This window comes from Schistocerca piceifrons, chromosome X, assembly GCF_021461385.2.
Source record: "Schistocerca piceifrons isolate TAMUIC-IGC-003096 chromosome X, iqSchPice1.1, whole genome shotgun sequence".
NCBI lineage: Eukaryota > Metazoa > Arthropoda > Insecta > Orthoptera > Acrididae > Schistocerca > Schistocerca piceifrons.
This window is the reverse complement of record NC_060149.1, coordinates 350,410,055-350,422,812: the sequence shown is the minus strand read 5'-3', so window position 1 is coordinate 350,422,812 and position 12,758 is coordinate 350,410,055. Positions and strand designations below refer to the sequence as shown.

Below are 12,758 nucleotides of genomic sequence, written 5' to 3'. Positions count from 1 at the left end.
GTTGAAATTTGGATTTATTGTTTTCACAAGCAATATAACTTTCAATATATATACACCTATAATGGTAAGCACACCTAATTTTGGGAACAGATTCCGACATGATTCTCGAGGTTTGGCACCATAAATAATTCTGATAACTTTTTTCTGTAGTATTAATAATGCGCTTAGGTTGGCTTGAGTTGTTGCACCCCATATTTCTACAGCATAGTTTAAGTTTGATGAGAATAGGGAATGATAAGCAATTTTTAGTACACACATGTCCTTACAATATTTGCTAATCATATTTATAGCAAACACATTCTTCGACAGCTTACATGCTAAGGAATCAATATGCATGTCCTATTTGAGGCTGTCCTGGATTGTAATTCCCAAGAACTTTGTCCATTTTTCCTTTTTTACGATGTCATTTCCTATGGATAATTTCATGTCAAATTTTATTTGTTTCCTTGTGTTAAATTCCAACATTGCAGTCTTAGAAGCACTTACATTTAGATGGCTTTCATTAAAATACTTGGCTATTTCATTAGTTACACTGTTGCACAATACCTCCAGATTCTCATAGTCTTTGTGTTTACACACGATTGATGTGTCATCTGCATACAATATTTTTGTACAGTTAGGAGAACAATACTGTATATCATTAACATAAATCAAGAAAAGAAGGGGTCCCAAGACAGAACCTTGAGGCATTCCATATTTGCTATCAGTAATTTTAGATTTGTAAGACTCACTGTTTGTTTTAAGCAGGACAAATTGTTTTCCATTGCTCATATACAATTTTATTAGCTCATAGCCAGTTCCTCTGATATCCAGGTTCCACAGCTTGTCACATGATATGGTGATGTTGACACAATCAAAAGCTTTTTCTAGATCAAGGAACACTCCAGTTACATACTCCTTGTCCTCTATGGCCATTATTATTTTGTCTATTAATCGTGCTGCTGCTACTGATGTTGACTTGTTTTTCATAAAGCCATTCTGATTTTCAAATATTAAATTGTGTTGATTCAGGAATGTCATTAGTCTAGTATAAATAACTTTCTCAACTACCTTAGAAAATGCAGGTAAGGTTGAGATGGGGCGGTAGTTTTCAATTTTAGATTTATCACCTTTCTTGTAAATCAGGGTTACTTGTGCTGTCTTTAGACTGTCTGGGAAAGAACCTGATGCAATTATATCATTTACTGCTGTGGCCATGGCATCAGATATGTTGTCTATGCATCTTTTCAGTGTACTGATAGACAATCCATCATAGCCTGCTGATTTTGTATTTTTTAATGACATTACCATGTTTTTGACTTCTTTTCTATTGGTTGGGGTCAAGAATATGCTTTGTTTGATTGGAATGCCCCTATATCTATGCTGAAGATTCTTAAAATGCTCATTGACAGATTTTACAGCAGAAGAAAAGTACTCATTAAAAACATTTGCAATCTGTCATTGACATTTCATGATATGCCCTTTATGGTTTATAGTAAAATCACTTGTTGACCTGTTCTTACAATCCCTAAAGCTATTTATTACTTTCCAAACAGCTAAACCTGTGTTAGTAGAGTTTCTTAACATTGTGGCTACATATTTACTTTTAGTTTCAAGCAGAAGATCTTTATAGTAATCCTGATAGTTCTTAAATTCTACCTTTAGTCTATTATTATTGTTATTATTTATCATTGCATATTGGAAAAGTCTAAGTTTCTCTCTTGCTGTTTTTACTTCATGATTTATCCAGCTATTTTTTGAATCTTTTTGTAGTCATTTACTGTAAAGGTCATTTCTGGGCGTGAGACATTGAAGCAATAATAAAAATCTTGATGAAAAATCACTGAAAGTAATGCTGTTTTTTTCACCCCATTGTAAACTTTTCAGCAAAGGAAGTCAATTATTACCAACCAGCACTGTTTCCATAATGAGATTTTCACTCTGCAGCAGAGTGTGCACTGATATGAAACTTTCTGGCAAGTTAAAACTGTGTGCTGGACCGAGACTCGAACTCGGGACCTTTGCCTTTCACAGCTTTTAATTCCACCAATAATCAATGTCCCAAGTTCGTGTCTCGGTCTGGCACACAGTTTTAATCTGCCAGGAAGTTTCAACCAGCACTGTGTTAATGAATGAGTACTTTTATTTTCAAATTAAGAATTGTTGTTACTACTTAATTATCAATGTTTTCACAGGCTCTTACCTAAAGACTGTGTTCTGCATTATGGTTAATTCCTTAGCAAATACAGATGAGTACTTGGAAGAAATTTTTTGTTCTCAAGGCCCATTGTTGCATCTGAATTGGAAATATATTCTAAAATTGGCCAGTGGTGGGGTCTTGACGATGTGGTTTCAAAATATTACCAGTCTACTTTGTTGCTCTCATAGTAGACATGTAAGAGCTGTTCTATGTCTTTCATCAGCAGACTTGTTGTGTTTAGTGCAGAAGATGTACAAGAATTTAGTATAGCATGCAGGAAAGGTTATATTGGGGGCTAGTGCCTTGCTATCTCTCAACAAGCACTTATTACAACAATCCCATAATGCCCATAATTAATTTCTATTGTAATTTAACAGTTATTGCCCCTCCTCCTTAAATGAGAATCTGGTAACCTCAGTTAGTGTTGTAATTATTATCTAGATTTTCTTGAATTATTATTTCCTGAAGCTTGAAATTATGCATGTTACTTCTTGATTAAGAACTACCAACTTCCAATTAAGATTTTTATTTCATCATTCTTGCTCAGTTTTTCAACATTGTGAATATATATGAGTGTAGAATTGTCATCTTAGCTATCCTGTTGTTTGTTTGTTTGTTTGTGTGTGTGTGTGTGTGTGTGTGTGTGTGTGTGTGTGTGTGTAATGCAACTACATCATTAAGAAAACTCTAGTTTTGAGTTCTCATATTACTTAACTATTAACTATTCAGCTGTATGCTGTATGCACTACATAATATAAAAAGTAAATTCTTCTTGTGTGCATGTACTTACTTAAATCTCAGTCACTAATCTCACTACATTTTATTATGTACTGCAACCTCGAATGAAAGGTAAACTATTTCCTTATGACACTGAATGTGGCATTTGCTGGTGCATTTTGATGAACATGGAGGTATTTCTTTCTTACTTGGTCTTTACACCATGGCCAGCATCATTGGCTTTTCTGCTTCATTAGAAGCTTGTACAGTTTAATGTGAACAACATCACAGCTCATCTGCATATTTCTCTTTGGCAGATATTTAATAATATCAGTACAAGTCTGTATATGCACTATTTTTTATTTACAAGCTTTAAGGAATTTTTAGGTTAGCATTGGAAGAAGATGTGCATCTCTAGTCTCGCACTGAACTGTACTTTTGTCTCTTGATGGATAATCATAATCCTCAGCCACAATTTTGTTACATTATGTATCCTGAGTATTGTGCCCTATTTCTTGCTATCTGATGTCTTAAACGTCATCACACTGTCCATTGGGTCTTGCCTTTCATAATATTCATTCTTCCTCTGGTGAGAATAACTTTCTTCAAAAGTAAATGTGTATACTACCATAATTACACTTGACAGCACTATTACATTTTCCTCACTAGCATTTTAACAATAGTAAGTCTCTCATGCTTTGTGACTGTTACGAGTAGTTTGTTTCTTGATATTTTCTGATTTAGCTGAAGTCTTTTACTGTGTGCACCATGATGTTCTCACGCACAAGTGCATACCTTATAGGCACTGTAGGTTCATGGTTTTTATCTCATGCATAACACAAAGCAATATACACCCATCCCATCTGCACAATCGTATATGCACTCTTGAATTTATAGAGCTCAGTCACAGTATACCACCGGATTCTGTTTTCTGTTCTCCATTATTTTTAGCACTCATAAATGATGTTCAGCTTGCATTTAAGTGAAGACGCATGTTTTGACTGTTTGGTACTATCCCAAAAATACAAATAAAAAACATTTCAATACTTTTTACTGAAAAGAACAACATTGAATTAATTTTAAGTTGTCAGGTTTCCAGCCAAGTGAGTTCATTTACATGGCACAATGTTTTAGTGAGTGTCAGTCCAATCACATTATGACTGTTACTACACAATATTAAGCATATTAATTTTTTGTAAGTAATTTAGGAGTAATTGAGACAACTCACTGAATAGTAGACATGTTGGATTGTCAAAACACACACAAAAGAGAATGAAAATTTCAGTAGCTTTCAGATGAATTGTTTAACAAGTTAGAGTACTCATACATGCAATGCATGTATGCTCAACCCCCCCCCCCCCCCCCCCCCCCAGTCAAGGAAGATGGAGATTTGAGTCAAGGAAGAATATGGGAATGATGTGATGTAAGGTTTAATACCATCTATGTTATTAAAAAAAACACTGGTGTCCGGTGGAAGCATACAGGTGACATAGGTTGTGAAGCAGCCTTTGACTTCATTCTTGTTGTGCTCATCAGTTAGGATGTTCCTCATTTGTGGCTACAGTGATGGATAGTGGAACCACTGATGAACAACATGGTTCAGTTGTTCCAGTCTGGATTGATATTGCGTAGTGAGAGTGGTGCTCATTTGCAGCCAGTTCTTGAGGACGGTGGGAGGATGTGTGAGGATATAGTGCAGGAAATATGTTTGCAGGCTAAGATTGGGGCATAATGCCTGTCTGTGATGACATTAGTGAGTCCTTCTGCATGAAGGGAAAGAGAATTGTCATAACTGCATGTATGCTACCCGTGAGCAGTCAGTCTATATAGGAGCAATTTTTGGTGTGGAATGGATGACAGCTATCAGAATGCAAGTACTATTGTTTGTTAGTGGGCTTGATGTGTACAGAGGTAGGATAAAACCATGAAAGATGTTGTGGTCAGTGTCCAGGAAGGTGACACTTGGGCTGAGGAGGACTAGGTTATACCACTATCCAGCTGTGACCATCTCTTTCTCAGTCATCTACTCAGTCTACTTTCTCAGGTACCTTCCCAAGAAGTAACACATTTTAAAAGAAGAAAGAAGATCCATTCTCAACCTCAGTACAGGCCATGATTTAATTTTCCAACATGAAGTCAAAAGACTCCTCCAGTGCCAACGGCACGATCTGACTCTTCCAACTACAAGCTCTGTCATAGTGATCCTATCCCAGAATTGCAGACTTAACCTCCAATCCCTACCTTAATCCTTAGGCCCATCTCAGAATCTTTCCCCTGTAGCCAACCCTAGAGATCCCTACATACCCATCTTTTACATGCTTCCTAATATCCATAAACCTGACAGTCCTGGATGAACTTTTGTAGCTGGTTACCAACACCTCCAAATAATTGCTCACAGCATACACAGCATAGCCTCTCTTGTTACAAATACACACCACTACCTTCACCAACTCTCAACCTTCTCCCATTACCAGCAGCACTTCAGCTTATCAGTTTGGATGACACAACTCTATACACCAACATCCCCCATGCCAGTGTTATTGCTGCTATCAAATACTACCCTCCCAATCTCCTCCAACTCCAAACCCACTGCATCATTTCACCTAACCAATTAAACCCTCATACAGAACTACTTTTCCTTTGAGAATAATATACATAAGCAAATCAATGACATAACCATGGCCACCCATATGGAAGCCTCCTATGTGAGTCTGTTTGTGGGCCAACTAGAGGAAATCTTCCTAGCCTCACAAAACCCAAGCCCCTTGTCTGGTTCCCATTAATGATGAGATCTTCATGATGTGGATTAAGTCCAAGACACCTATCCTCATTCCTTCACGACCTGAAGATCTTTTCTCATAGACACTTCACTTGGTTATCCTTAGCCCAATGTGCCACCTTCATTGATGTTGACTTCTACCTCTTGGGTGGCTCCATCCTTACCTCTGTTCATATTTTTTACATATCTATATTCACTAGTTAATCAGGGAATTATTGTTTAGGGAAATTCATTTTCCAGGCATTACATTTCCAGAATACAAAAAAGAATTGTAAAAATAATGTGTAATGTTAGTTCTAGAACACCCTACAGAAACCTCTTTAGAAGAACTGTTATCTGGACAAGTGTTTCACAGTATGTTTATTCATTAATGTCCATCAGTTGTCACTCAGTATTTTTTTCTCTCAAAAAATAATCTCAAATACCAGTTCCTTTTTAATACAAGTATAAGAAATAAATTGCACAAAACGTTTAAGGATTTAATCTTAATACAAAAAGGATTTCAAGTCCAGATGGCTAAGCACATTAAATCACCCATAGGACATGGGAGGCACCCTGGCCCCAAACCAGATCTGCTGCATAGAGTAGTGATGGGGGCTGTTGTGCTGGTGAGCCTGAATATGGTTTAGGCAGTTTTCCCCATCCACCTATGTAAATATCAGGCTTGACCCCAAGTCATACCATAGATTCATAATGTGCAAACACTTTGAACCATGATCTCACGTTTTACCATGCAGTTATACTAGGTGTCGATACAAGGGTTAGAAGAATTACTCCTTATTGAGGGGAGAGGTTGGGGGAGGGATGAGCTAGCAGCAGCTTTAAAATGCCTTTGGGAGTCATGGCCCCATATTAATAATGACCTATGTAAAGGTGTGGTAAGTACCACGTTGGCTGGATGTAGGGCAGCAGAAAGGAAACAAGGATAAAAAGTAGTCAGAGCCAGATACCTGTGCACATGTGTTCAGAAACCCACCACAGCATATTAAATGCCTTGTAAGTAATGTAGTGTAGTTTGGGATTAAATTGCCTACTCCTACTTCATGGAAGGATATCCTTACAGCTACACTTATGTATTATTTTATAGCAGAATTAATATTGGTTGAGAATATTATGATGCTTCATAAAGTTAAGTCATTATTTTGTATTTTATTTAAAAATATATATCTTTCATTCCCTATCCCAGAGACTGCTCTCCATGGAATACAATTCACATAATGTAATCAAACAATGAGAGGTTAAGCTGTTTGATTATTTGCTATAGTTCTTTCACTTATCATTATAAGTTTTATTCCACAGTAATTAAGTTCTCAGGTTAAGTATAACTGAAGTTTGTTCATTGTTTCATGGTCAGAATAAAGTGACTGTGGAAGGTATGAGGCCCTCACATCGACCACCAAGCTCAGCTGATAGCACAAGTGGCTATTTCTCTTCTGGAGCATCATATTCAGATGACTCATCAGGTATGTATTGATATGTCTATTTTTGCTTTACAAATTCATTAAATGCAAGTGAAATTTACTAAATTAGATTTTCTGAATGTAAGATTCACTCTAGAAACAACCTCTAGGCTTTGATTAAGCCATTCTGTGTGACATCCTTTCTTCTGGGGTACTAATTCTGCAATGTATGCAAGAGAGCTTCTGTGGAGTTTGAAAAATATTTTAAAACACATTGGCAGAATGAATCTGTTTAGGTGGGCTGTGAGTCATGCATGGGTAGTTCCATTGGTAAGGGCATTACATACAAAAGGCAGTGATCTGGATATCAGACATGGTCTGGTATACAGTTTTAATCTTTCAGAGGTTCAAGCACAATAACCTTGTGAGGTGCATACATGAGAAAAATAATTCTTGGCCAATGGAATGTCAGTATTTATGAGGAGGTTAGAAGTATGACAGCACCAACATAATCTAAAGATTGGATAGAGACAAAACAGATGAAAGGTCTACATCAGTCCAAATGAGTGGATATTTTTTCCTTCCTGGAAGTTATGACTGAAACACTGAAACAACCATCCACCTGAGGAAGTAACTAAACAGTATAGTTCTAGTATAATCCATTCTTGCCAACAACTGTTTGGGGAGAAGATTCTTGACAATCACCAGAAATTATATTTTTGTATAGTTATATTAAGGTCAGTGTAAAGTGTCAGTTACCATTGTTGCATCACAATATCTGAGGAACAGAAGTAATAATTTGTATCTGTTCATTAGAGTTGTAAAACCCAGATGAAATTACCTGTCTGATTGTATATCGTGTGACCAGTGGTGTAGATGTGTTACTGGAGTTAGATTAACATCTCACTTATGTAGAGCAGAAGCAGAGAAAGGAAAAGTTGCCACATTCATCAGGAATCACCATATGTTTAAAAACATACACACTAATAAATTTTTCTTAGAGCAGCATTTCAAAGCATGTGCAACAGGTGTAGATTTTTAAAATAAATCCTTTATAAATGCCCATTTGTATCAAGTGCCTGTGGGAAATTTTAATTTGTTCATAAATCAGCTAGAAGCCCTGTTGTCACATTTAAGAACAAAACAAAAAAGAAATTGTGGTTACTTGTCATTTTCGTACATATTTTTGAAATTCTTCCACCAGGAGTTTATTGCAGTCATTAACATCATCCCTCAAGTAAATTCCTACTGTAAACTAACTAATTAGTGAAGCTAATTCCTCCAAAAGAGCCATTGGTTATAATGTCAATTGACATAAAACTAATGGATAAAATTATGTTGCAAAACCAAGAAATAATGACATCTCAGACCATGAAATCCAGTTGTTTACATTGAATGTTATCGGGATACAAATGTACTAATTCAGAATTAATAAGGTTAGTTAGTCAGCCAAAAGTAGATTATTTTAGAAAATTGCTCAGATCCGAACTGCAGTGATATATTCAGTGCAAATAACTTGAATGGAAAATACAACTAAAAACTGCTAAGTTCACATTGTTTTTCACTAAACTTTGTTATTCTTAGTACAATTATAGTCTGCTCATAAGAGTTGTGGAAATAACATTTTATTTAATGAAGTATTCTAAATTTATGACACCTGTCAACCATGGGCATGCCAAAATTCAGCACCCTCCCCCCCCCCCCCCCCCCCCCAATCCACAAACCAACTGTTTAATATGGTCATAAATATTTAAAACTTAAAATGTAATTCTTTCTAATATCCTTTGTTATAGATTTGCAACTGAAATTTTCTCTTTTCAAAAATGTGTAGTTTTACTAAAACATGTCAGTTTATGAAATATCCTAATTATAAAATGTAGCTTTTCAGAACATTCTTGGTGGCCTTTAAAATTGCCAATGCACATTAAAATTTTCCCATACTAAGACAGTAACTATAATTTTGTGATTATTAACCTGTGGCATTAAATTGAAATAATTCATATCCCAGCATTGAAATGAATGCATAACAAGGGAAAAAGGCACAGCAGACAAAAAAAAAAAAAAAAAAAAAAATAAAGAAAATATAGTAAAGGAGGAAATTAATAGAACCAGAATAGAGGCGTAGCAGATAGATTTAAGAGTAAATGATGAATTGTTAATAGATTTATGCAGAGCTGCAAAGTTTCTTCAGAAGCATTTAAATCTTTTACTTAAAAATGCAACTGTCAGACTTAGTAAAAGCTGCCATGGTATATCTGGTACTGGAACTTATAAATTCAACAACATGAATATTACCTTCACTTCGCCCGAAGAAGTACTTTTCATGGTAAACTCTTTTAAATAAATTTAAAAATTAAAAAAGTTAATTAAGAAGTGCTTTCCTGAGTTTACTAAGATACTACGTTTTTGCCTATCCAGTTCTTTCCTGATTGCTTTTAATATGTAAAAATTAAATGTCAGTATGACTAAGAAGATAATGAAATAACATAAAACATCCATACTACTGCACTTTTGCCATAATTATCAAAAATTTTGGAAAAACTAATGTACAATAATACACTGCTTGGCAAAAAAAAAGTTAAGCACCCCAAAGCATGGCTGGATGGCAATGTAGCTATGTAGACATACACACGATTGATGGGTATGTAACTGATTGGAGTTGCAGTTTTCCGTGACAGGTAGAACATTTGGTTGCATTAGAGTTGTTTATGTTAAGTGTTGTTACCAGACATGGCAGGGTGTATAAGATACATGAACAGTGTCAGATGTTCAGTAATCACTGTGAAGAATGCAGAGATGCTACATTATGAGACAGTGTTGTCAGTAGCTGGCAGAATTTGAAACAGGCATGATTGTTAAGTCTGGTCAACTTGTCGAATATTCAGTTTTGTGGGTAATTCAGATGTGACAGTGGCCTAGTGTTGGACTCCACAGGAACACAAAGGCAGGCATGGTTGACATCTATGTTCAAGTCTACTATGTCTGGGCATTATAAAGAGAAATCACCATTTTGTGTACCAAGCACTTTGCAACCACTTCACATCTGGACATGGAGTAGTGTATGCCCTGCAACATTCTGTATCATCCCACACAATTGGTTGGAGACTATCATTGGCTGGAATTTCTGTCCCATGTGTAAACTGCAATTAACACCACAATACATATAGCTGTGTTTGTAGTGAAGTCATAATTGAGAAGTGTGGGCTGCTAGTGAATGGTGTCATGTTGTGTCCATTGACAAATCATGGTTCTACACTAGCCTGGATGACCATTGTTGCTGGATATGGTTGCAACCTGGGAAGAAGTCCCATTCTTCCTGATAGAACATATGTGGGACCAGTTCATGCATCACCTTTGTCCCACTGTCAGTATCTGGGCTATCAAGGATCTAATACAACAGCTATGGACCAGCTTGTCTCAAGAGAAGATAGACTGGCTTTATGACACCCTCTCAACCAAATTGGTGCATGCTTCCAGACCAGAGGGGATGCAATGCCGTTTTGATAAGTTGGCACATAGTGCCAAGTTCTTTGTAAATTTGATTCTATATTTTAATCACAAAAAAATGTCATGTACCTTCTCAACCAGTGATGTTCCATTTTGTTCCCTTCTCCCTTTCTGTGTGCTTCACTTTTGTTTTCAGGCAGTCAATGCTGTCAAAATTAGAGTTCAAATTTCTAAAAGATGCTGATATTGAGTATGCTTTTTACATGTACAGTGAGAATTTAAGTGAGTCATTAGATAATAAATGACATACTGCTGATATATTCTGTCACCTGTCAAAGATCTTTGAGTAAATCAGCATATCCTTTTATGTAAATTAAAGATATTAAGTTGCTACTGGAACACACACAAAATCTGCACAAGGCATACCTACATAACAAGAAATGAAAGTTTTTAATAAGAAAGAGTCTTGTATTAAGCTACTAGTCATCATCCATCTGGGAACTAATTGTATGTAGTGTCCCAAAAGGATTTATCTTAGGGCCCTTACTTTTTCTTGTGTATAGTAATGATGTTATATTTCTAACATTACCAGTGCAAAGCTTCTGTTTTTTTATACAGATGATGTAGAACATTTCAGTAAATTGTAGATAAACTATACATTCAGAAATAACTGTTAATAACACTTTCATAAAAATAAATAAACAGTTTATAGCCATTTCTTTGTGGTGAAACTTCAAAAGCACGCACTATATGCAGTTCAGGTCTTATAATACTTCCACGTAACATATCTCTAAAATGTGATCGTAAACAGATAGAGTGGGATGACTGTGTAAAATTCTTTGAATTACAACTTAATAATAAATTCAGTGCCAAAACAAATCCTTGATTGTTGTCAGGCATAGGTGATAGCTGGCATACATCTTGTACTTTGATTTTATAATGTCATACAAATTTATGGTAACTCATCAAGCCAAACTAAAGTTTTATCAACCCAGAATTGTTTTATACATATTATTTGTGGTGCAAATTCAAGAACATTCTGTTACAAGCCTATTCAAGGAATTGTGAATACTAATAGCTACTTCCTAGTATATATAATCCTTAATGAATTTTGTAATAAATAATTAGTCCCTGTTTCAAACCAGCAAGTCAGTTCACAAAATCAGTACTATAGTTGGGTCAGGATAAGCCTATTCAAGGAACTGGAAATAATAACAGTACTTCCCAGTATATATACTCCTTAATGAATTTTATAATAAATAATGTATCCCTTTTTGAAACCAACAGGTCAATTACACAATCAGTACTATAGTTGGGTCAGGGTGAGCCTATTCAAGGAACTGGAAATACTAACAGTAATTCCACGTATATACACTCATTAATGAATTTTATAATAAATAATATACTCCTTTTTCTAACCAACTAGTCAGTTCATAGAATCAGTCCTGTAGTTGGGTCAGAATAATGAATTAATTGACAGGTATTTGTTTGCAGAACAATCACCATAGCAACAACAATCAGGGAATGAACTTGGTCATATCTATATACTTTTCATTGTTGTCATATTGCTCTACTACCTCAAGAGCTAGATACCACAGTCATTTGCAAACTAGTAGCAAAAGTTTGCAGGAAATTCAAAATGTTATTACTAGCCTGTTAACCCTGCAGTAAGTGCATGCTATACTATTATGTAGTTAGACATGTAGGGAACTCCTGTCCACCATTTGATTTTTTAATCACTCATTGTATTTAATTTTTTTGTATCTTTGTGTATGTATGATGATGGAAATAAAACATAAATTTGCAAAACAACATAAAATAAATTATTTCAGATATAGTTAACAAATATGGTATGTAAATGAGAAAAACATATCAACTGTTTTCATTTATGACACCATATCACAGTTTACTAGCCTTTCTGCGTTGCACACTCATAGCAGCATCCTTTGTAACCTTCTCTGGTATTGTTTTGTGGTGTGACTGCCGAATTTATGCCCAGTAAAACACATGCATGGGATTGTAATTCGATGGGATACTTAGGGACAGCAGATCTGTACTGAATTTGAGGTTTCATCATTTCTCAGGCCAACCTCTGTAGAAATTCTGTTCTTTCCACTGATTAATATGTTATAGAATTTGCACAGTATATGCACCTCAGAGTTAGAAGTCTTTATCATCCTTCTTTGTGTTTCATCTGACATCACTCAAATAGATTATAGATTAGATTTGATTCAGT

The 12,758-nt window shown here is 35.5% G+C and overlaps 1 protein-coding gene across 1 annotated transcript in view; it reads left to right on the top strand.

Annotated features, from left to right (window-relative positions):
* Positions 1-12,758, top strand: part of LOC124722880 (vacuolar protein sorting-associated protein 13A-like) — a 752,258-nt gene that overhangs the window by 351,267 nt on the left and 388,233 nt on the right. The window contains exon 29 of the mRNA XM_047248017.1: positions 7,030-7,138. Within this exon, the coding sequence (XP_047103973.1) occupies positions 7,030-7,138 (109 nt within the window). The remainder of the gene's footprint in view (positions 1-7,029; positions 7,139-12,758) is intronic.